Raw genomic sequence first — 27162 nt, 5'->3', positions numbered from 1 at the left:
TACATTTAGGAAATCTGGCAGAACTCAATTGGAACTATTTAAGTTTATTAAGGCTCATTATTTTTCATGTTGAACATTTCAATCGTGAATTAAGATGTTATTAAGAAAATTTAATAATATTTCAGGCAACATGTAAAACGTTATTTAAATAATAATATAAGAAAGTTGTAGACAAAAGCTGATATGTCCTTTTCAATAAAAAAGTATGACATATCCTGACATCTTACACAGTTTTGCAAGCGAATAACTCCGATACTTGTTCATTTAAATCACAAAATTTCCGGCTAGTTATTTTTGTATTAGCTTGAGAGCGATTTTTAAATAAAAGATTGCTAAAAACCACTTTAGTTTAAGACTAAACTAGATACATTATTTTAATTTAAAACAAATCTCTACCTGAAAATCTTACAGAGTTTCGATAACAATGATTTACGAAACAATTTTAGAATCACAAACTTCATTTCGGCTATAGATTTGTATATTACCTTTAAAATGACACTTACAAGGGAAATATTAATAGCGAAATGGTAACTGTTTAGACAAACAAAGCGATGTATTATTCAATTAAAGAAGTCGTCCTAAGTCTTTAATCTTACAACGTTTCTTAATGAATATCTCCGGAAAGTATTGAAAGTACGACATTTAATAAGAAATAATATAGGCTTAAACAAAGGCAGATATCAATTTAATTGTCTACATTGATCTTAAATCTATCTAATTAATATCAAAGATCTATCCAAAAAATATGGTCTGAATGGATGTTTCCAATCTTTATATATTGATAGATCTTTGTTAATATCTCCGGCACTATTTGCGCTAAAACCACAACGTTTACTTCACACTTTAGATATTTCTATACCTTTATAATTATGCTTGAATAATTTTATTCCATAAAGAAATAATTAAATTTTATACAAAGGCATTATGCTGAAAGGTATGCTTAAAAATGCCAACTCGGCCTTAAACATTACGTGTTGTCACTGAATATTGGTGCAGAGACACATATTTTATGAATCTATCGTGTATATTTTTAATTTAAATTATATTGATTTACGATGTGATACATATCGACACTTGGTTTCATGTTTCACTTGTTTTCAATCCTAATGTGCGAAGTCATAAAGTACTGTTTATTGGAATAAAGCGAGTGTACACTATGATAACGTTGTAATCTGTCAAATTCTTCAGTACCGTTTTCAATGGGGTACTGGACATAAGCCCTCTAGGACATTAGCCCCTAGGACATAAGCCCCTATGACAAAAGCCCCTAGGACAAAGGCCCCTTTAAAAAAGTGCATGCTAGGACATTAGCCCCCAGGTGTTTTAAAACGTTCAAAACTTGTTTACAGGTAAGCATTTTTATTCCATTTTTTTAAATTCATATGTATATAGAAACAGTATATATAACTTGTACCACACATGTAAATATTAGTGTTTTCTTACATTTTCTTTACTAATTTTATCTTTGGACTTATTTTGCAAACATTTTGCTATCTGACAGCATCCAGAAGTCTAAATTTACCTTACAATTAGATACATAAGTAACATATTGTGTTGTTGTAACTGTTTAAAAAAACAACCCATTAATTAAAAAAAAAGATGAAATTAAATACCTAACAAATGAATGTAAACATAGGTAGGGGCTAATGTGCTAAGGGGCAAATGTCCTAGGGGGCTAATGTGCCAAAGGGGCTAATGTCCTAGGGGCTTTTGTCCTAGGGGCTAATGTCCCAGAGGGCTAATGTACTACACTCGTTTTCAATCGCGGGTTACGTAATAGCCAATATGGCGGCGCCCATATTATCGATTCTGGGATTTTCTATAGCATTATATGATAAATGCATATATTTAATTTATCTAACGGCTCATTTTGTGACTGCTTATGTTCATGATCGTGTTTCGGACACTGCAGTAATGTACAATCTTTACACGTAATAGCGGAGTTAACTTTTGCCGGTACCCGTTAAATACCTTAACTGCATAGCAGTAAAATTGCCCAATATTAAAAATGTATAGTTATTAAACAATGTATTATTAAGCTTACCTGCCTAATAAATATATACACTCGTTCCCGTTAATACATTTCCGACAAATGTCTTCATTTTTGTTAAAATGTTCAAATATTTCATTTAAACATTAACTTATCAGTAGTTTAAGCTTTAAAAAGTGGCTTAAATGATTGCTCAATATGCCAAGAGATTACATTGAGGTATCGTGACATATGTTTACTGACCAGACACTCGTCTGCAACACGTGGTTTATGCGGGGGCCCAAGTTTAGGTCGCTGGGTTTAAGACACCATGTTTTCTTTGTAATTGTCTTGTCAGTATCCGATCATAACGAGATAATCGGTTAGTGATAACAAAGGCGCAATTAAACACCGGGATGTAAATGCTGCTACAAAGAGTGCCAAAATTAGTGTGAACAATTAAATAAAACAATTACATTAAACAATAGAATTTATTGAATGTGTAAGAAGGTAAGTTTTTCCAGACATATAAGGTTCCAATCAGTTACCCTATGTCGCGTACATACAATTGACCTATTCGTCGTTTGTTTTTATCCTTATTTGTTTTCTTAATTTATTCTGAAAGAATTTCAATTTCTGAGCATTATTTAACTAAAAATGGTCGCGAGGAAGTGCCAAGAAGAGAGATTTTTGTTTAACCACATACCGAGCTCTTAGATTGTGTTTCACTCCCGAGTTCGTTGTCAGTAAAAACAAATAATAATAATAACAATGTAATCGTTCCAAAGATGCATTTCCTTGCATGCTAATGTTTTATTCAGACATAATTAGTAAAATTATATTTGAAATTGTGCATGATTATCATTTAAAACGAAGAACTCGTCAACCTTCTCTATATGCGCATATATAAATCCAATCCCTTTTTGCCAACCAGTGGGCGGAGTACTAAACTTTGCAGGTGCGCGTGACGAATAGATATAGACAATCCCAAAATATATATTAGCTGCAATTCCAATTAATTTAGATTTTTTTTTCCTAAACACTTTGAGATATTAATGTGATTTTTAGCTCCACTGGCCAGAGGCCAGCGGGGCTTATGTCATTGTTCTGTGTCCGTTGTGCGTGCGTGCGTGTGTCCGTGCGTTAACTTTTTCTTTAAACATCTTCTTCTCCTTAACTACAAGTCCAATTCTGATAAACCTTCTCACAAATGTTCCTGGGGTAAACCTCTTTCAGATTTATTCAATTGTGCCCCTGGGGTCAAATTTGACCCCGCCCCGGGGGTCACAAAATTGAAAATTGTTATATAAGGCCTATTTTGTGAAAACTTTCAAAATCTTAGCGTCCATAACTATTGGGCCTATCAAATTTGGTACGTAGAGACATCTCATAGTCATCTTACCAAATTTCTTCAAATTATGCCCCTGGGGTCAAATTTGACCCTGCCCCGGGGTCACAAAATTGAACATATGCTTATATAAAGCCTATTTTGTGCAAACTTTAAAAATCTTCTTGTCCATAACCGTAGGGCTTAGGGCTACCAAATTCGGTATGTATTGACATCTATTAGTTCTCTACTTAATTTGTTCAAATTATGCCCTTGGGTTCAAATTTGATCCCTTCCCGGGGGGTCACAAAAATGAAAATATGCTTATATATCCGCGGCCCGCGAAATCTCTCTGCATTTTATACTGGTAGATTGCCTAAGCATTTTAAAAAAAAGCGTTATAATTGTCTCTCGTTTCCCAATCTTCCAATTAAAATCGGTTTCTTAAAATGTGTTTGGTATTTTCGTATGCAAATGGCGCCGTTGTGAAGCGAAAATTAAGAATTATTGAAATGACAACTATCAATCGAATTAACGACTGACATCATATAGTTTGACAGGAATAATGAAATGTGTTTGTCAACGAAAAAGACTGCGTTTTAGATACAAGAAACACATATTTTGTTTAGAAATGTGCACAGTGAATTTGTGTCACGGAAACGAGTGTTTTTGTTTGCAAATTGGAGTTGAGTCTATTCGCGAAGTAAAACAATTTAGAAGAGGATCTTTCGAACATGGAAATAGACAAACATGATTTGATTTATATGATAGTGGATCTGTGTATAATCAGATTCATATGCATATTTTGCTTTATTATGTTTGTCACGCTGTTCAGTTAATTGAAATAGCATTGAACTAAAGATGTGAAATGCAAAACATTGAAAGGTAAACAAATTAAATATATTAATTTAACTCAGTTTAATACACTCAAAATTAACCCAAAAAAGTTATGAAATTTAAAATTTTATTTTTCAAAAAATACTTATGTATCATATAACAAAAAAAGTTCATTTTTTTAATAATACATAAACAGTTTATAGTATTGTTTAAAAGTTTGAATTGGTTTTTTTTTTAAATAAAAAAAAGTTATAATCAATATATGTTTTGCATTGAGCACCGTTTTCCTAATTACGTCCTGTTTACGTCCAAAATCGAAATACGCTCGCTTTCTCGCTCGTTCACTCCATCGAAATCAAACAATAAGATAGTGAAATCTACATGAATATGACTCGCTGGATCCGAATCCGGTGTTAATTTTCCGATATCTAGACCAATAAGGAATAATTGAGTTTAAATGGTAAAATTCGATAAGAATGCAGCACACTTTTAACAGAAGTTAAAAATCCAGTATACCTTCAATCCAGTGAAATAAAACAATAACATAGTCCAATCAATCTATGTGATTTTGTCTCCCTGAAACTGAATCCGGTGCTAGTTTTGCGATATATTGACCCCTTAAAGAGTTAGCTATTAGCACGTGCTTATTAACTATGCACCCAATACGCTTACTATAATGCTGTTACTTAATAGTAAAGGATACATTTAAATAGATGCATATCAATGCACGCCGAATTATACAAACAAATCAAAGTACTGCTCGTGGCTATCAGCAAGTGCTTATACTGCACGTATAAGTAACTTACTCACTCACTCATTCATTCACTCATTCATTCATTCAGTCAGTCACTCACTTATTTAGTCAGTCACTCAGTCACTCACTCCTTCACTCCCTCCCTTACTCACTCACAGTCAGTCACTCAATCACAAAGTCACTCACTCAGTCATTTAGTGTCGCGGATCAACATCAGGGTATTATTTATCGGATACATTTACCCCTTAAACAATATTGTTTCTTCTATACCTAATATCGTATTTTAAAAGTTGATAAAAGTTGACTAAATAGTTTGGGTCTATATGTATCTAGATGTATTTGCTAACTAATGTGGACTTTGACATAAGTTTTTTTTGTTCTGGTTCATTCTTTATTCAGTCCATTTACTAGTGCTAAACTTGCCCCTGCCAATATGTTTGGTTTTTTTGGTGTTTCGTTAGGCGCAGTGTAGCAGTTTATTAATTATTCCTTTCTTATCAATCACGCAATTATATTTTCTCCCTATTAAAAGTAAAATAACGCCAAAATTTCAAATTTCACAAGCATTCCCAAAATGGTAAGAAAAAGCCTTGACAAATAGAAAAATATAAAAGAAGATTATCATGTTTTGTGCAGTAATGCACACATTGACTTGGTGATGATTTAACTCAAATTTCCCAAGGTCTAGCTAGATTCTATGACTTATTCATCACAAATAGAATAAGAGTATTAATAGGTTATGGTTAACATACTGTTCATTTCAGAAAGCGTTGTGATTTAATTGGAATTCAAATATGAAGTGCCCTAAATGCGGGATAGAAGGGGACGGGAAGTTCTGCCAGGAATGTGGGACAAAACTTACTGTAAAAGCAAAGGTGGTTCTGTGCCCTGGAAAAGATGAAGACGGTATTCCATGCAATGCTGAACTATCATCTGATCAGAAATTTTGTAAAAACTGTGGAACGCCAGTAGATCCAGAATGGTTTGGGACTGGTAGATGTGGAGAATGTGGAGCAGTATGTGCAAAATGTGGTACAGCAAAAGCAGAAGGTACATGTTCAAGACATTCCAAAGTAGTCCTAAAGGTTTTAATTTTAAATTAAGCGCGAACTGTTCTTTCCCTTATTGTGCATACAATTTTGCAAGGTAGTTAATGGTCGATGTGTATTTTAATTAATAAAGTTTGTTAATAGAGTGAATATTTGTGTCACTCTGTCGGTCTGTCAGTCAGTCTGCATAAAATGTATATCGTTTTGTGTATCAAATTTCTTCCTCGTTTCTCAAGCAATTGAATGGATTCTTCAAACATGCTATCACAATGAAGTGTAAAATGTTATGACAATGAAATGTTGATACTGGATACTTTGTATCACCATATTTCAAATTTATGGAACATAGTTGACACGGTGATGTTGCATTATTTAGTCATTTCTGTGAAAAAGCCAAACTATAACAATGTAAGTGTAACCCTACCAATATCACTGGAAGGGACCATAGGTTTCCTGTCCATCTGTTATTGCTGTCTGTCTGTCCAACTTTCAATCTGTACATCTGAAAAAAATGTTATATGGAATATCTATTTGTCTGCCCGTCCATGGGCAAAATATAAATATTGTTATAAGTCGAAAAGTAAGTACATTATATACATATAACTTGGTATACACATTCAGTTATAGCTTTTTAGCTCACCTAATGGTGAGCTTTTGTGATCGCCTTTTGTCCGTTGTGCGTCGTGTGGCGTCAACATTTACCTTGTTAACACTCTTAGAGACCACATTTATTTTCCGATCATCATGAAAATTGGTCTGAAGATTTGTGTCAATGATATCTTGGATGTGTTCGAAAATGGTAACGTTTTCTTAAACAACATGGCCACCAGGGTGCGGGGCATTTTTCCTTATATGGCTATATATGGCTTTAGTTAAACCTTGTAAACACTCTAGAGGCTACATTTATAGTTGAATCTTTATGAAACTTGGTGAGAAGATACACCCCAAAAATATCTTGAATGGGTTTGAAAATGGTTCTGGTTGGTTGAAAAACATGGCCCCAAGGCCCAAGGGGGCGGGGCATTTTTCCTTATATACCTATAGGAAAACCTTGTTAACAAGTCTAGAGGCCACAATAATTGTCAGATCGTCATGAAACTAGGTCAGAAGATTTGTTCTAATTATATCTTGGACAAGTTCAAAAATTGTTCTGGCTGCTTGAAAAACATGGCCACCAGGGGGCGTGGCATTTTTCCTAATATGGTTATTTATGGCGTATTAAATACTCTTGTTAACACTCTAATGTCCACATTTATTGTTAGATCATCATGAAACTTGGACAGAGGATTCATCATATTTATATCTTGGAGTTTGAAAATGGTTTGGGTTGGTTGAAAACATGGGCACTAGGGGGTGGGGCATTTTCCCCTATATTGCTATAGTAAAACCTTGTTTACACTCTAGAGGCCATATTTATTGTCCAATTATCATGAAACTACTTGGTCAGAAGATTTGTCCCAAATATATCTTAGATGAGTTGACAAATAGTTCCGGTTGGTTGAAAAACATGTTCACCAGGAGGCGGTTAATTTTTCCTTATATGGCAAAAGTAAAACGTTGTTAACATTCTAGAGGCCACATTTATTGCCTGATCTTCATGAAACTTGGTCACAAGAATTGTAAAAAAATGATATCTTGGAAGAGTTCAAAAATTGTTCCAGTTGGTTGAAAAATATGGCCACCAGGGGGCGGAGCATATTTTCTTATATGGCTATTGTAAAAACTTGTAAACAGTCTGTCACATTTTGCCCAATCTTCATGAAACTTGGTCAGAATATTTGTTTTAAATGGTCTGTTGAAAACGTGGCTCCAGGTTGTTCAATTTTCATGTAAGTTAGTTAGACCATTTGTTTAAATGAAATCTTGGGCTGCACAGAACAGGTCAGCACCTTTGAATCTCAGGTGAGGGACTTCGGGCCTTTCAGGCCCTCTTGTTACATTAAATTGATGCGAAGGCACTTAATCAATGAGACAAAAACTGCATTCTCAACCGTACTCATTTATGACCATCTATTGTATTCCCCACCGCTGACTCATTTCAGACAAGAAGACGCGGAAACGAAAGCGTGGCAGCATCAGCTGCGAGTCGTTCCCCCTCGTGACGACCGAGAAGACTCCTTGCGGGGGTTCGCGCGCGGTATGGCACTCAGAGCGACAGCAGCTGGCAACGACCATGAGGATGTCAGACAAGACCTCGCCAGGTGGGATATAGCTCCACATTCAGTTTTTTAATTCACCTGAGCACACTGTGCCAGGTGGGATATAGCTCCACATTCAGTTTTTTAATTCACCTGAGCACACTGTGCTCATGTTGAGCTTTGTGATGGCCGTTTGTCTGTCGTCCGTTGTGCGGCGTCAACATTTGCCTTGTTAACACTCTAGAGGCCACATTTATTGTCCAATCTTCATGAAATTTGGTCAGAAGATTTTTCTCAATGGTATCCTAGATGAATTTGAAAATAAGAACGTTTTCTTAAAAAAACATGGCTGTAAAGGGGCCGAGCATTTTTCCTTATATGGTAATTTATGGCTATAGTTAAATACATTTATTTCCGATCATAATGAAACTTGGTGTGAAGATTTTCCCACTGATATCTTTGATGAATTGAAAAATTGTTTCGGTTGGTTGAAAAACATGGGCACCAGGGGGCGGGGCATATTTGTCCCCTATCGGTTTCACCTTAGGGGACTTATGGGTTAGCGCTCTGCCTTTCCGTCAGTCCGTCAAATTTATTTGATCCTGCGATAACTTTAAAAGTTCTTAATATTTTTTCATGAAACTTGAAACATGGATAGATGGCAATATGGACATTATGCACGTCATTTCATTTTCTTCCTACGTCAAAAATTCTGGTTGTTATGGCAACAACAAAAAAATAAAAATAGATTATTACAATGGTGGAGCCGGTACTATATTGCTTGGCAATAGTCTTGTTTTATATAGAAATAATATTTTTTTCTCTGAATATTCGTTCTCATGATTTCTTTGAGGAGTGAACTATGGTTCCTGTCATTAAAAAAGGTTGCCATGTGGCTGTTTTTCTCATGTGGCTTTAGTACAAATAATTTTACGTTCAGAAGTCACATTTATGACCCAGTCATCGTGAAACTATCCGAAGCATTAAATAATTTTATCATGCCCCCCTTCGAAGAAGAGGGGGTATATTAATTTGCACATGTCGGTCGGTCGGTCCGTCCGTCGGTCCGTCGGCCGGTCCGTCCACCAGATGGTTTCCGGATGAATAACTCAAGAACGCTTAGGCCTAGGATCATGAAACTTCATAGGTACATTGATCATTAATGTCAAATGACCCCTATTGATTTTCAGGTCAGTAGGTCAAAGGTCAAGGTCACAGTGACTCGAAACAGTAAAATGGTTTCCGGATGATAACTCAAGAATGCTTACACCTAGGATCATGAAACTTCATAGGTACATTGATCATAACTGGCAGATGACCCCTATTAATTTTCAGGTCACTAGGTCAAAGTTCAAGGACACAGTGACTCGAAACAGTAAAATGGTGTCCTGATGATAACTCAAGAATAATAAGGCCTAGGATCATGAAACTTCATAGGATACATTGATCATGACTGGCAGATGACTCCTATTGATGTTCATGTCACTAGGACAAACGGTCAAGGTCACAGTGACAAAAAACGTATTCACACAATGGCTGCCACTACAACTGACAGCCCATATGGGGGGCATGCATGTTTTAAAAACAGCCCTTGTATATCTGGACTTAGTTGGAAAATGATTGTGTTATTTTATAAGCATGGATGTGAGATGTTTGGGCAGTTCCCCATATAAGTCTATTGTGAAACCTTGTTTACACTACCTGCTTAGAACACTTAGATTTCTTAGGGTCTGAGGTGGGCACCTTATATAGGGCCTGTGGTCCTCTTGTTATCCAAAGTTTCAGTTGTATGTACAAAGATAGTAATTTATACGATAACAAATAAGCTAAAAAATAAACTACTGATGTTTGTTATAAAAGTATATAAACCGAGCGGTATAACCGACTCATATTGACTTAATTGCAATTAATGCAATGTATACTTATACTCCAATTTAATATACTGATTAATTATTTTAGGTATGCAGATCTTCGTGAAGACCCTAACTGGCAAGACCATCAAACTAATGGTTGAGCCCTCTGCCTCCATTGCAAATGTCAAGGCCAAGATCCAAGACCAGGAGGGAATTCCCACTCAAATACAGAGGTTGATCCTTAAAGACCGCCAACTAAAAGATGGTCGTACCCTCTGTGACTACAACATCAATGATGAATCCAAGCTCTACCTGGTATATAAGCTTTCCGGTTCTTGAACCACAAGCAACCAATACGAAACATATCGGTTCTCATGATATAATAATAATTAATTTCCAGTATAATTTCTGAGATTGTGTAAAAACCAGTTTAAACTCCTATTACTTTTGAAATGACCATTCCAAGGCGCTTAATCGAATTGTGTTCATCTATGTGCGTTTGCTTTGTACTTGTGTGTCTTGTCATTTCTTTTGTTTTGTGTCAATTGGTTCCTTGCTACCCTCCTGGTTTAACGGAAGTTTATCTTTATATGTATTTGGTGCGAAATGAAAACAAAACTGCATATTTGTCAGAAACGTGTACTGATTTCATTTACTATGCTCGAATACGGCATTAGAAGATAACATATTAAAGCGCGTTTCATATATACATGTGACGTATTATTGAACGAGGGTGTTTAATTGGTCGATAGGATCACACGAAATCATAGAACATCCGTTTTTAAGCCTTTTTAGAAATGCATTTCGATAATGGGGAATCATGCAACCTTTGCCCTTTCATTGACTTTGTGCACCTATCAAGATAAAATTATGACTTCAAGTGGCAGCATAGCTTTTCAGATTTCAAATTCATATTTCTTAGACTCATATAGATCTTAAGTTATCATTTAATATTTTTTTGTAATAATGTTGACAATTTACACTTTATTTTGTTGATTTGTTTTCCTATAATATTGTTCAACAGAAAAAGGTCCAATAAAATCTGGCTAGGTCCTGTAAGTGTGAGCAATTACAGAAACTCATGTCCCGTTAGTTATTTTTGTCTTTCGCGTGGGTTTAAATATGAGTGGAATATTGTTTAGTTGAATATTTCACTCGCAGATATTAAAATTATTTGTGTTATAATATTGATGCGATTCAAATGATGAACATTTATTTGTCTTTATTTCTTAAATGTAACACTTGGACATTTAACCGTTTTCTTAAAATGTATTAGCAGTATAATATATGTACTTTATATTCATAATAAATATCAATGTTGTTACATACTTTGTTTTCTAGATTATGTTCTTTTTATGCCCCCAGATCGAATGATCGGGGTATATTGTTTTTGGCCTGTCTTTCTGTCATTGTATGTGTCTGTCTGTGTGTCTGTTCACAAAACTTTAACCTTGGTCATAACTTTTGCAATATTGAAGATAGCAACTTGATATTTGGCATGCATTTGTATCTCATGGAGCTGCACATTTTGAGTGGTGAAAGGTCAAGGTCATCCATCAAGGTCAAAGGTAAAATATATGGCTTCAAAGCATAGAAGTAGGGGGCATTGTGTTTTACAAAAACAGCTCTTGTTTAATGTTGAGCTTTTGATGGGTCTCAATGATGCATTCCTTCGTGTTCGGCACAATTAAGGATGCGTTGTGCATTAATAGAAGATGCTTGCAATCTAAATAGTGAATGTAACCATTCTTTTTCTTAATCATTTAAGAAGAACTAAACTGTTCAGTGTTTTTATATTATTTTAATGTTTTAATGAAAAAAAAATGAAACCATCCATCCAAAATGCCATAACAACTTAATACTCTATATGATGGAAAAAATGACGGTTCACTGGAATATATAGACTCACACACATGTAGACTAAGATCCGAAACCCACCGTCTGAGGTAACCATATGTTTTTACAAGTGGTATCATTAAACACAACATGTCTCGCCTTTCTTAACGCGTAAACATGTTAGTTTATGTAAACATATAACACTTTACTATAACATGTATCGGTAGTTATATACTAGAATATAATTTGTTAATTTAAGTTTATACCTCATATAAATACTATTTCATATAGGCTACTTCACTGCATTGGCTCTGTATCAAAGGGTGAATAAAACAAAAGGTGAAAACAAATAATGTAGTTTTATTTATAAAGCGAGCCATCCTAAGTCTTCACAACAATACATAACAAGTAAGCAAAACTTAATACTATTAAATTGCACACAAAAATGTACTATAATTCAAAACAGCAGTAAGTACACGTGTAATCTGATAATTCATAACTACATGCACTTTTTTCCAGTACTTATGCAGTAATTTAAATTTCAAGTTAGAACAATGTTTAACTTAAATGAAATAGAAAACTTCTAATGGAAATTTGCAAATTTTGTTAACGAATCGTTTTAGTGTCGTAGCTTGTTTTAATCGATTACAAATCTGAATCGATTAAAAATTTAAACTGATGCAACCAATGTATTAGTTCAAGCGCGGCCAATCAACCTCACCATTAAACAAACAAAATGGCGTCGCGAAACTCGCGTGCCTATGTTGAAAAGATTAAAAAAACGTCAAATAAACCCAATTTATTGCTATTCCCCGATTACAATAAAGAAACAAAAGATTTATACAGCGTATAAGGAAAGTCATTTTAAATTTTGCTGAAATCACATGATTCATGCATTGATAACCGAAAGTGTGACTTGTTATTATTTTTTTGGTACAATCTTTACAAATATTTATATATATATATGCTTTGTACAATCTGAATAAATATAATAACTTGTTTTGATTTCTTACATAAGTTTATTAAGCCATACAAGATATTGACAGGTTAGGTTTTTCTATGGTTTAAGATAGAGTTTACAATTCAGAATATTGTTGATCTAACTGTAAGTGGTTATTTGTTGAAATAAAGTGTCATGACAATTAAAATATCATTTTAATGCATTATTTAAAGACATTTTAATTTGATGCAAGTATTTATAAACATGCTTTAACTATGCTAATTCTTAAACAACTCAATATCACAATTGGAAAAGATCGCGGTTCGTTTTTCACAATTTTCAGAAGCTCGCGACTCATTTTTTTCACAATTGTGAAAAGTTCGCGACTCATTTTTCACAAAGTGAGGGGCCAGGGTCGCTTCACAAAATCAGGAAAAATGCCATGGGACCTGACCGACGTTTTAAAGACAAGTACGATTGAAAATCTATGTTGCCGGTCCAAATGTCCGGGAAATAATATTGATTTCTGATTGTTGAGCGGCTGGTACGGACATGGACGGTAATGTCGAAACCATTTCACTAATTTCCGAAAAATCTAACAATTGTACTAAATGTTGCAAATGTCAACCATCTTGAAATTTTAAGCGATCGATTAGCAAAGTAATGCACTGCACTAGCATATTGTACCACAGGCTCTTTAGGGGCGGTTTATATGGACTGGTATAGATAAATATAGCTATGCATTCATATCTGCTCTTTGTTATTTTGGATTTATTAATTTCAAGATATATTTCCGTTTTAATCGTATCATTTTAGAATTGTTGTTGAAATTTTGTTCCTTTTTTTGCATTTGATGCTGACCTTAAAAAAACATTTGTTGGGAGTTACCCGACCGACTTACGAAATTCCTAGCGACTCAACATCTGTTTGTCTCTTCAGGAGTCAAATCATTTTTTGTAACATGTGTTTAATATGAGTGTGTGTAAAATTAAAAAAAAACATCCCGTCGGGACCTATCGATAGCAAGATCATATGGTGCTTGTATTCAGTGAAATTGTTCACTTTTTGATAAAAGCAACAAACTTGGCACATTTGTAGATTTAAGTATTTTATTCAATTTTAGCTATGGACCCATCTCCAATTTTCAAGATGGCCGCCATTTTCAAGATGGCCGCCAAAAGTTAGGAAATTACATGTTACTGCCATATTTGATTAAAATATTCTGTTTTTGGCATTGGAATTAGCTGTTTTATGTTATAAATTAATTAAAATATGTTTCTACAAATGCAATCAAAATGCTATGACATTAAAAAATGCCAACAGTATTGCAACTAAAACATCAGTTCTTAGCTGTTGCAAAACTGTTTAAAGTTAAAAATGCATATTTTTCTATTTTATAGCTTTACTAAAACCTGGTTATAGAATAATAGTATAATAACTGTTGAACTTCCTGATAAAAATGCGTTCATAAATATTTTCTTTTAAATCCGTGCGCCTCATACGCGTTGATAGGCTTCTCCAATTACCAATTACAGCACATATCATGTCCTAAAGTTCAAATGGCTTACAATAATTAAACGATGTTAAAATATGTTTATATCATTAGATAATATCAGAATAACTGTCATTCTTGTTTAATAACTTATCAACTTCTCTTTATGCATCATTCTTTGCAATGTATCGGGTGTCAACAAGTAATTTAAATTACCATGTCACGAGGATGATGTGAATTGTATTTTTAGTTCCCTTATTAAAATCAATACACATTTAAATTGTTTAAGAACATGGATGGACATTTTTTATTTTTCCGACTGAAAAAAGAATGTTATGAGGAAGCATAAAGACGACGCTTTGTCCATCCGTCCTTCGGTCTCGCCATACGTTCCTTTGTAGTTCTCCCCTGTCCGTACTTTGGTTCTTTCCGTCCGTCCACAAAGTCGTTTTTTATTCTGAAGAATTACTAGTGATCCGAAAATATGTTATAACAACCACGATGTTGCGGTTTTATTTTATTTTACGTACACGATTTCTGAAATATAATGCACAATCGATGACATTTTCACTAAATAATGTCGATCGTCAGGAAGCATTTAGGGGAGATACACAAGACCTTAACACAACACATGATAAGACACGCGATATTCACCATGATACTTGCCAATAACCAACAAGGACTTCTTAGAGATAGCTATATAGCCATGTCGACTGTATTTTCAGCTTGCTTGACTGACTCGTGCTTTCTGCACATCTGTCCAATCGCTTAAACATTTTGACAACAATTGATGGAAATTCTTCGATGGGTAAATAGAATATTGTTTGGACAACAGAAAAAGTCAAACTTTTGACCTTAAAGTACGACATTGACCTTGAGCCGGCGTGACTGACTCATGTCTTCTGCACATCGTTTCAATTACCTTACAATTGTAGTAAAGTTCCATGTTATCCTCAAATATATTTAGGAGATGTGGACTAGGCACGAAAATAGAGGCTCAAAAGTAGACCGTCAAGTATGATATTGACTTACAGCAGGCTTAAATCACTTACTCATGCCTTCATACTTCTGCACATAATATCCATGATCTAAACATAGAAGCCAAGAGATATAAAAACTATGGCCGGGCCACGAAAATAGAATCTTAAACTTTTGACCTGCACGTTTAACTTCACCTTACGCAGGTGTGACTGACTGAAGCCTTCTGCACATTGTCTAAAAGACCTAAACATTGTAGACAAGTTTCTGAAAATCCTTCCATTGGGTGAATAGGAGACCCGGGCTGGCCACATAAATATACCAAGTTCAATGAATATCACGTAATGGGTGTAGGAGAAATGGGTCGGACATGAAAAAAACACCTTTGACATTCATGTATTATCTTGGCCTTGAGCAGACGTTATTGACTGATGCCTTTCGTTAATTTTCTCATACCCTCAACATTTCAGCAAAGTTTCATAAAAATCCTTTGAGGCGTCCATAAGATATGGAGAAGACAATGGAGACTCAAAAACAGTTTAACCTTTAAGTACAACCTTTATCTTGAGCCCGCATTAAAGACACATCTTCTCAATGCCTTTATCATTTTAGGCAAGTTTCATGAAAATCTTGTAAAATGTATAGGAGATATTAAGTTGACTCAAGCATGGAGGCACAAACCTTTAAGCTTGAAAAAGGATCTTGACCTCGTGACTTACTCAGGCCTTCTGCATAACATCGTAAGGACCTAAACATGTTACAGTCCAGTTTCAAGAAACTTATTCAGAGGTTAAGAAATTATGGAGCGAACACAAAAATGAGGCTCAAACTTTTGACATTTAAGGACGACCTTAAGCTTGAGCGATTATTAGTGGCACGTGCCTCCTACACATTATCTTATTGCCTTAACATCTGAGGCAAGATTCATGCAAATACGTCAAAGGGTATAGCAGATATGGCGCGGAAACGATAGTTTTAAGGACAGACTAAGTTACGGATAGACACAATTAATTCCTATAATCCGATCTACCATTTTGTCGAGGGTGATTAAAAACACTCCATAATTAAAGAAAACACTCTCAGAAACCTATCAAGACAATGAGAGAATTAAGAGGCTGCGCCTCTTGTGAAATAGAACTTGACACAACCAACAAATTAACTATTCTAAGTCCCAGAACACTATAATATATATTTAGGTGGGCATTCAGACTCTCCTGACCCATATCTTCACAGCACTCCATAAACGTGTAGTTCTCATGTGTCTCCATGTGTTTAAAATACTCTGTTTCGTTCGAGAAGTCCTGGAAACAAACTCCGCACTGACAGAGGTTCTGGTGCTCGCGACGGTGTAAAAACATCTTCTCATCTGATCGGAAGTCTCTTCTGCACACGACGCAAAAATACATTCGCAAATTGGTGTTTTTAAAAGCAGCGTGGAACAGATGTTCGATTTTAGGTCTACAGCATGCATCTGAGACATACCGCGTCCAAAACTGGCACTTAAGCGAGGTTTTTATGATGTGAACCTCGCGATGCCTTCGCAAGTCGATAAAGCTGGAAAAGCTTCGTAATTTCTCCATCATATGAAGGTACTAATGCTCGGCTAGCAGCGGTTTACTGCAGAAGCAAGTCTTACACTCCACGCATTGGTATTGGACTATGAACTCAGAGGCACGCGCTACCTTTTTGTGAAATTTTGGAACATTGCATGCAAACAGCTCTGCATTCATATGCTCACTTTGTACATGTACAACCAACTGTTATATCGTAGGGGCCTTGAGGCTACATCCTTTATACTCACAATTTGCCGATTGCTTGTTAGTAGATTTATCGGCATTATGAACCTTGATTCAATGTTCGCGAGCTCTACCCAAGAGTAAAAAAAAGCATCGCACAACTAATAATTTGCATCCAAGTACGTTTATACACCTGCAGTGTAAATCCTTATTTGATAGTTCATTGCTTTTATTAAAATGTCCACACGACGATGGGAATGGTGGTTCGCATAGTATCAGGTCTTTACACCATCTGCGAAGTGATTTACGACACATTTCTATTTGCCAACCAATGAAATATAAACGCCATTTAAATTTATAGTGATTCTTGTTTTGTTTTTAATAATATATTAAACAAACAAAACAACAGTAAAAAGTCCGTTAAGTTTGTGTCGCACATTGTTTAATTATATGTGGTTTCAGATTAAGTAGCATACTATAAATGGCTAAAACGGTGTTAAGCAAAAGAAGACTTGTGTAATGATGTTGTAGCCTTTGTCAACAAAGACCTATATTTGCCTCACGCAAGTATCTCGGTATTTTATAAGTATAATCATGTCATATGGCGCTATTGATACGAAAAGCATGTATGCAAATCTCAAAATAAATCTCACATACAAGCAATTTATTATTCATTATTACGTGGCGTAACAGAAGAAATGCAACAAAATAAATGTTTACCAATAACAAATGCCGCATATAATGTCACAAAAATAACTGCCTTCCTATTGAAAACTCATTTCTTGTGCACAGCTATGAAGTCGACACCGCCTTTTGTACCCCAATAGCGGAGGTCCACCTCAGAACTCTTTAGACCAGAACCTTTACCGAACTTAAGAGAAGTATCAGGAGAGGAGTCGGCTACTCTACTTGTTTAACAATGTATGTGATGACTTTTACAATCTTTTAATAAAATAAAAATCACACTCGTAAATCTACAACGTATAATTATTTTCACTTGTTATCAACGTATTTGTAACGTGACAAATTAAAAAAGTAAAAATCAAAAATAGTAAGAAACATCCATTTCGCCGGGCTTATTTATGATTAATGAATATTTCAACGGCCGTGAATCTGTTACGCGATGGTATTTAGCTACTTGCGCCCACCTTTATCTTTTTGTTGAGGCAGAATTTTGTCCGATTACATACACACATCTGATATTTGCTCCATTAATAACATAAACAAAAGATAACAATGGTCGTTGACTCGTTATAGGTAAACGAGCGTTCAAATACGCGCTAGTACAAGATCGTTGTTTCCTTTTATTTACAATCTTATGATTACAAAATGGCTTTACGTGTGACGTATACATCTATTTTATAGATGCACAATGTATTTTATAAGTAATTGTATGATAGTGTGAACATACGTGCATGTCAATTTCATGCAAATAAGGAGGCCGCGATAACATGGAGGTTGCCGAGGTAACGATGACATTGTTGGTACGGAAACTGTATTCGACAGTTTTTGTCTGTTCCACATATGGACCACATTTTGCATGTTGTGTTACTTTGTTCAGTTCGTATTTCAATTTTCCTCGTGACTACTGAGCTATACAATAATTGGCGCTACTGATTGCCGTCCTCTGCATTCGCGCAATTTGTTCAGGAGCCGACCTGACCGATAATGAGGGATTGAATACTTGAGTGACTTTATGGCGGACAAAGTAGCTTCTGAACAGACCTTGCGTTTGCACAGGCTGGTTTGCAGTCACTCTGGCCGCATAATGCAAACGACATACGTTTGCATGACGTGGGTCAGTTATGCATTTAAATGCAGAAAGACAATGGCATTTTCTGACATAAACTAAGGATAAAGTATCTTTTTTATTTAAAAGTGTACCTTACGGAAACAAATTAAACTAAACGACGCAAAGTGATATTTCATGAATAAATGTATCACAGCGCAATACTGCATTAAACGTTTCTTACGAATAAATATATTATTTCGCAGTAACACATTCTGAATGTCAAACACTAAACCTTTGAATAAAGTTAAACACGCAAACCTAGAATATTGAATCAAACAAACAAACACATTCATGTATGCTACCTCAACATAAGCTCTTGCATGGTACACATGCTACAAATCAAGGTATTTAAACATCACTTAACAACATGTGATTAATAAAAGAACATATACCTAAAATTAACAGTAGCAATTTGTTGCCAAATGTACAACATATACCATCAAATTTTACCATAGAGTTACACACATTACTTTCATATATTTTGCGCTAACCTACATGTGAAAAAAAAAACGTATATGCAGTTTGCTTTCATATTATAATAATCAAAGCGCTGAAGGCACTGAAGATGTTCGCTTTTGCATAATTTAACACGCAATTCATTTTTCAAAATCAATCGCAAGTTTGAAATGAACACACGCCATTCAACTTTATAAAGTGTGTGGGTCGAGTATTGTGTGCACTTTTTATCATCCTTATTATTTCATAGAAATAACTTAGACAACATAAAAACAACATGCTTTTTGGACGTTCTGAAAGCATAGAAAGTATGATGAAAATGGTAATGAGAACTTAATAAAAAGAAAATTTGCAGTTACCATCATATTAAAGGAATATTTTTTTCTATTTTCTAATATCAAATAACTATCTCACCAAGAATATAAATTCGTAATGAAAGTTCCGGGTACAAAACTTTTGGTTTTTGACACCATATACAAATTCAAAATATACAATAAGCTTCGTATCTTGTATATGGAGGTATAAAAGTATATAAACATTGCTGTTTATGCTTTACTTGTTAACCGAGCAGTTCACACGAAGTGAACAACGCTGACATAAAAATAGGTATAGAGCACTAATGCGCTTTAAGGCGTAGCTGTTTTACTCAGTTTGCATCTTAGTGACTTTTACATAACGCCAACATGAATATTTTCGAATATTTAATAAGCTGATTCGAGATACAACCTCTGAATTTTTGCTACATCACTGCGTATGTGCTCAATTCAAAGGATGTAGCACTGTTCAGTGTAAGGAATTCCGGACTACTCTCAGTATGCTCAAACGACACAAATTGTGGCCCTGTTACAATTACGCGTTACAATCCATCTCGCAGAATGTCACTTTCGCCTCAAAGATGAGAAAATATTCATTAGCGAAATAGTATAGTGTCACGATAAGAGAAAATCGTTTAATTATCATACCACAATGTTTGCCGTACTTGGTCAGCACGTCTGGAAATCATTTCTTAATGTGTGGATAGGCTGCCATTATTATCAAGTTTGCTATTTTGAATTCAATTTTGTATCAAAAAGCATTGTTCTTAAATGTGGCATTTTCAATTCGCAATCAGATTTGTAATGACCCTCGTCATGCGAAAATGGGTCTTATTCCATATGCGCCCATCATATAAATAGCTCACTCAGCTATCTCTCCTTCTGGTAAGGAGAAACATAACATATTGAGTGATTTTATAGCGAACAGCATCGCCAATGGCCTGACTGCGCAAAAGCACATGTTGGGTTTAACAAACGCTTGCCGAAACGCTTAAGTCCCATTTTCGCATGACGGCACTATTGACTTGTGATTTAAATGTGTCGAAAGAAAACTGCGTTTAAATCAAATATCAACATACGACATATTTCGATAGTGAAGAAAGATACTCATAACCAGGCATATGAGGACACATATGAAGTGCTCTCCCGTAGTATATTTTTTTATCTACTCGCACTAATGTGTGGTTTGACAATGCTAACACACATTTAATGCGGTGAATATGCAACTTACAAGTGAAAAACACAACACAATAGTTTAACTTTTGTTTAATTGTATTTATTTATTTAGAAAAGTAAATTGCAAACTTTATTTCAAAGTCAGCGTATACGCCGACTACATTTTTAAAAGATATTTATTGTTATAAATATACTTAATATAATATATTTAGTTGTTTTCGGTTTTAGCGATTATAAAGCATTTTCGAGGTTGCCAATAATATGCCTGTAGTAATTGATGAACTCATATCCAACTGTCTATGTATTGAGAACTGTGAATATAAACAAGCTAAACCTTCTACTAACCTTCTACTATTGCGTTGCTAGCATCCGTAAATACAAAAGATCGCCGCTATCTGTTGAGAACCAAAGAACGTTTTCCAGAAATACCCGCTGTAGTAGCATGAACGAGGTTACGAAACAGGTCATTCGTATTATTATTATAAATTGTTTGTTATATTCGGGTTTAGCGATTATGAAACATTTTTTTGTTTTTGTCTATCGTATTGCTGAAGTTATTGTTGAGCTTATGATCAACGTTTTATATAAATTGAGAATATAAATAAGCGTTAACTTTTTCCCGAATCTATTAATAGCCTCAATTTACGAATGACCTGTACTACGTCATTGAGGTGTATGTGAGAGCGTAACCTATTGCGTTGTTATCGCCCGTGGACTTTTCTTTGTTTATCGACAGGCGCATCTATTATCAGCCTCATATTGTGAATGGACTGAGCAAAAATACTAAGTTATGAAGACGCTGCAGAAAGTGGACTATTTTATTCATTCATAAACAATCTCCTCCGCGACACGAACAAAACGATCATTTTTTATTGATTCTTTTCTATAAAAGCACCGTTCGAAACTATTGCATTTAACACGATATTAATATCATGTTTCCATTTGTGAATGAATATAATTTGAGTACTCAAACCTCTTGCATAAATTATACAACTCTTTCTCGCGCGGATACGCGTAGTAAGCGGGTATTGGGCTCCTAGTAGCTATGGCGTTTCGACCTGAATTTTAGACTAACCATATTAGAAGGTCGCTTAGCGACCATCTAAAAACTGCGGAATAATTTGGCTCAAATAAGGTTTATAGAAGCGGCTGCTTTGCACGCAAGACCCATATTGCCATGGTCGGTTTTTGTCTGAGATTTTTAATCAAATTATGGCCAAAGTCAAACTTGAAGGTAAACCGCATAGCAGTTATTGTGAGTGTTCTATATCTATTTGAAAGCTCTACACAAAGCATTAGAAAAACTTCATAAATAAATTTAATGGCCAATTAACCGTGCATGAACAATACTTTGTACATCGAAATCGAAAGTGGATTGAAATCATTAACTGTCATTTAGTTTTAAATCTGTTTTTTACACGAATGAAGAATATGGAAAACGAAACAATACACATTAAACGTTATTGTCATATATGGTACAGCTATTCATATGCAAAATAAAGTTATAAATATTCTATATGATGAATTTATCTATATTAAATGAAATTTACCTATTTTTATGCTTTTATCGCAACGCCTTCGTTAACGTTCTCCGAAAGAGCTTGACTCTTATCTTTGCACAATGTTCTCAACATAAAACACATAGGAAATCAATCGGATCCTCTCGAGCTTTATGGAAGTAAAAGGAATCAGTTTAAACCTGTCGACCATGGTATTTGTATCAACTAAAGCGAACGTTTGAGCAGAAAAAGTGGTGTTTACAATTCAGAGATAAGAGGAATTATTGATTCACTCGCTTTTAAAATATGCTAGTCAGCTTTTGTTTGTACCTACCGCGCGTGCTCGGAAAACCACAGACTGGAGCGTTCCGAATAACAACTATTATATTGGCATTCCGCAATAAATTACAGTCAAACCTATGTTAAGCAACAAGTCATTGGAGCTGGCAAATCGGCGGTAATTGACCGCCTCATAGAGGGATGGTTGATTATACCGATTAAACTTCACACTAATACAATGAGTTTTACTGGAAAAAATGTCTTTCTGTCTGTCTGCCTGTCTATCTCGTCCGTCGTTATTTATAGCATAGTATCCTATGGGTTTGTTTCTTTCTATTTTCAATAGTACAAATATACGATGATCTTTCGAATACTGTTTTTTTGTTTCTTATATTGAATCGCTGAGGTAGTTATGTGACACTGACAGTCCAATATGTGACGTACTGGTTTTGTAATCTGTTTTTATGTAAAGAAATAACTTGATCAGTGCTAACCGATTTAAGGAACGTACATGCATCGGTATAACCGATTCGGTTCAACAAGTCCCATACGTTGGATTACCAATCGTTTGCGTTATTTTTGAAAATATGTTAACTGGGAAAAATATGCGTTCAATGAAATGAACATGTTATGTATATATATATCACATATCGTTACTATAAAAAGTAACAAAATGACGTCGCGAGCGGGCCGTAATTCGTATCTAGCGGGCAAATATAAATTATATCTTCCCGCTGAACCGGGCCGATTTTTCATATGAGAAAAGAATGTGATCGCGCGGCTCAGTTATACTGAGCTAAATGGCGTTCACATTCATTATTAGCCTTAGCCAACGGTGATCAATAAAATTAAGCCACAACTCAACGAAAGAAGCGAACATAATTATTATGACACGTAGCACACAATTTGGATAATACAAATATCGATTGAAACTGAAACTCATCTGTATATTTAATCGATGCCTCTATTTTTGCTTTAAGAAGATTCGTCAAACAGCAAAATTTAAAGTAAACTACACACTTTCCTCGACGACAACTTAAATCCGGTTCTTATGATAATAAAGTAACAAAGATTTGTAATTTCATTTTCTGTTATTCCATCCGTTTATCTATTTTGATTTTAAATTCACACTTTTTGAATGATTGTATCAAATGCTAAACACTGTCACCATAAACACGATTTACGAAATCGAATATCGAGGCGATAACAATAATTTTATTTCTATCGAAGCTCCCAAGTATGCATGGCAAACACAAAATCCGAAATATGTTTTGGAATCGTTCGATATTTAATATTCAATATTTAATTATTTAATAAAAAAAAACCACGTCCGAATTATTGTCCTAAAATCCAGAGAGTCTAGCTAGCTTCACAAATCACGCACGTTATTGACAAATTTCAGACACTACAAAGCAGTTATTAACATTGTGCATGCGTAAAGCGGTACGTCTTATTCAGTTCATTCACAACAATATTAAAAAAGAGGGCCAAGATGGCCCTAGTTCGCTCACCTGAGAGGAGTCGGTTCATTCAATCTTTACTAAATGTCAAGCTTGACCTAGATTTTGTCCAGACAAACATCCTGGTCAAGTTTCATTATTATTGAACCAAAACTCTGGCGTATGGAGTGTAATTGTTTTTGTAAGATTTGACCTGGTTACCTATATTTTGAGTTGACCCCCCCCCTTACCAAACATCAAACTAAATTGTTTGCAAAAATAAATATTATGACCAAGATTCATAAATCTGAAACAAAATTGTGACTTCTAGAGTGTTTACAAGGATTTTGTATAATATAATGAAAATTTTGACAATCTAAGGGCAATACTTATGGCATTAATTGTGATTTTGCTCATTATCAAACTTGAACGAGATCTTTCAGCAACTTTAATAAAGAATGCTTAAGAAATGTGAATGCTAAAGTGTTTACAAACGAAATGTGGACGGACGGACGGCGGACAAAGACCAATCCTAAAACCTCACCTGAGCAATCAGGTGAGCTAAAAACTGTGTTTCACCGATCTGAGCAATTTTCCAACTTGTCAGAGAAATCAATAAAACCAATGTATTGACTGAGTTTCACGATGATTAGGCAAAAAATGTGACTTCTATAGTGTTCGATCACAAGGTTTCTCTCTAGTCACATAAGGAAAACTGCCCCACCCCCTTGCGGCCATGTTTTTTTAACCGATCGGGACCATTTGCGAACTCATCTGAGATATATATAAAACCAATCTGTTCACCAAGTTGTATGATGATTGGGCAAAAAATGTGACTTCTTGAGTGTTCACAAGCTTTTTTTACTGTATTAATATAAGAAAACTGCCCCCCGGCAGCCATGCTATTCAACTGACCGGAACCATTTTTGAACTCAACTCTCGTATCAAGGAAACAAATGTTCTGACCAAATTTCATGAAAATTGGGCCAAAAATGTGACTTCTAGAGTGTTCGCATGTTTTCACAATATACATATAGAGAAAAATGCTCCGCCCACTGGCGGCCATGTTTTTTTACCGATCTGGACCATATTCGAACTCGTCCGAGAAATTAATAAAACCAATGTTTTGACCAACTTTCATGATGATTGGGCAAAAATTGTGACTTCTAGAGTGTTTACAAAGTTTCTTTATAGACAAATAAGGAAAACTGCCCTGCCTTCTGGTGGCCTTGTTTTTCAACGGACCGGAACCACTTTTAAACTCAACCAACATATCATTAAGGCAAACATTTTGACCAAATTTCATGAAAATAGGGCCAAAAATGTGACTTCTAGAGTGTTCACATGTTTTCACTTTATACGTATAAAGAAAAATGCCCCGCCCACTGGCGGCCATGTTTTTTCACCGATCTGGACCATTTTCGAACTCGTCCGAGTTATCAATAAAACCAATGTTTTGACAAACTTTCATGATGATTGGGCAAAAATTGTGACTTCTAGCGTGTTTACAAGGTTTCTCTATAGCCAAATAGGGAAAACTGCCCCGCCCACTGGCGGCCATGTTTTTCAACGGACCCAAACCACTTTTGAACTCAACCAACATATCATTAAGACAAACATTTTGACAAAGTTACATGAAGATTGGGCACGAAATGTGACTTCTACAGTGTTTACATGGTTTTTCTTTTTTTGACCTAGTGACCTAGTTTTTGACCCGACACGACCCAGTTTCTCACCAAGTTTCATGAAGATCGGACAAGAAATGTGGCCTCTAGAGTGTTTACGAACAAATGTTAACGGACGGACGGACGACGAACAAAGACCGGTCACAAAAGCTCACCTGAGCAATCAGTTGAGCTTAAAATCTATTTGTACCGTACACAATAATTTCCGATATAAACATTTTACTAAAACGTATAAGATAGCTAAAAAGACGAATTAGCAAGTTCAGCAATAGAGATTTTCTTAGAGTAATGTGACTTAAAAAAAATGTCTGTCTTTTCTGAATATGACCCGCTATTTCACATTTTTGAGTTCGAAGCTAACGGTATAGCTTGACTCTTATGAAATCTATTAAAACCGATGCGTCGAGAAAAACTCACATTTCTTATGTAACCAAGGTTGCTTTTACTCTGACATGAAAGTTCTTAATAATCTAACTATTGCAACCTATTCCCATCTATACCTTTAATCCGCAGTTATTTCCAAATAACTGAAACACACTTTCTACTCATATGGTGAACGTAAAATTCAAAGCACTAATTGTGTATTTTCAACATCTATATGAAAGCTGCATATTTTGCATCGGTACATTCATGTAGAATACAGTGTACATCGAAATCGAAAGAGGAATGAAATAAAGAACTACCATTTAAGTTTGTGTAATTTTAAAAATCAAAATACATTTCGTTATTTTTGAATACTCTTATTATGAGTTCATATTATTGCTCATTTTTAACGTTCGGTTTAAAACTTACGAAATAACTTGGCTAAAATAGCGTATAATGGAAACGCTTTACGCAAGACCAACATTATTTTAAGGCCATGGTCTTTCTTACTATGGTCAAAGACAAAATTTTAGGAAAACCGCGTAGAACTTTTTGCGAATGTTCTATATCTTTATGAAATCTCTGCACAAGGCATTTAAAGAAAAACAATAAAATACTTCTTGTCGATGATACGTGCATCGAAATCGAAAGTGGACTGAAATCATTAACCACCTACTCTTAAAATTGTAACTTCTTAATACTAAATATTATTTGTGAGTAACCGCATTTTCGTCAATGTAAACGCTCATAATTTATGTTTGATCCATATCTTGCATAATTGATACAAATAAAACAATATGGAAAACGAAACTTAAGAAATTAAACGTTATTGTCATATTACCACTATTTATGAACATGAACATGTAAAACGATAAATAGTATACATGGTATATTAATCGTACAGTAAATGAAATGTACCTGTTTATTTGCCTTCACTTAAAGGCCTTCTTTATAGTTCTCTAAAGGAGGTCAATCATTTCGTTAGAACGTGTCCACATCAGATAAAATTTTTGAAGTCGATCGGGGTTTATTATTGTAATATAATTTAGTTTAAACATTTCGACCATGTTAAACAACAGCAACATGTGATATTGCTATCAGTAGGCTTCTATAATCAGAAGAGGCAATCACATGACAAACAAGATAGCGACGTACCGTACCGAGACAGGTATTTTTCGCCATATCAGCAAGTAAGTGATAAGCGTTTATATCGTATTAATATTCGCTGTCTCAACATTACTCGCTGCGAA

General features: G+C 34.9%; 1 protein-coding gene and 1 pseudogene across 1 annotated transcript in view; one reads left to right on the top strand and one right to left on the bottom strand.

The window, feature by feature from the left end:
- Positions 1–11248, top strand: part of LOC127834914 (polyubiquitin-C-like) — a 345452-nt gene extending 334204 nt beyond the window's left edge. Inside the window, exon 8 of the mRNA XM_052361048.1 lies at positions 10034–11248. Within this exon, the coding sequence (XP_052217008.1) occupies positions 10034–10266 (233 nt within the window). The 3' untranslated portion in view covers positions 10267–11248. The remainder of the gene's footprint in view (positions 1–10033) is intronic.
- The window catches only part of LOC127834880 (polyubiquitin-C-like), a 321474-nt pseudogene that overhangs the window by 104544 nt on the left and 189768 nt on the right, over positions 1–27162 (bottom strand).

This window comes from Dreissena polymorpha, chromosome 6 (assembly GCF_020536995.1).
Source record: "Dreissena polymorpha isolate Duluth1 chromosome 6, UMN_Dpol_1.0, whole genome shotgun sequence".
Taxonomy (NCBI): domain Eukaryota; kingdom Metazoa; phylum Mollusca; class Bivalvia; order Myida; family Dreissenidae; genus Dreissena; species Dreissena polymorpha.
The sequence above is the reverse complement of the archived record's forward strand: the minus strand, read 5'-3'. Positions and strand labels throughout refer to the sequence as shown.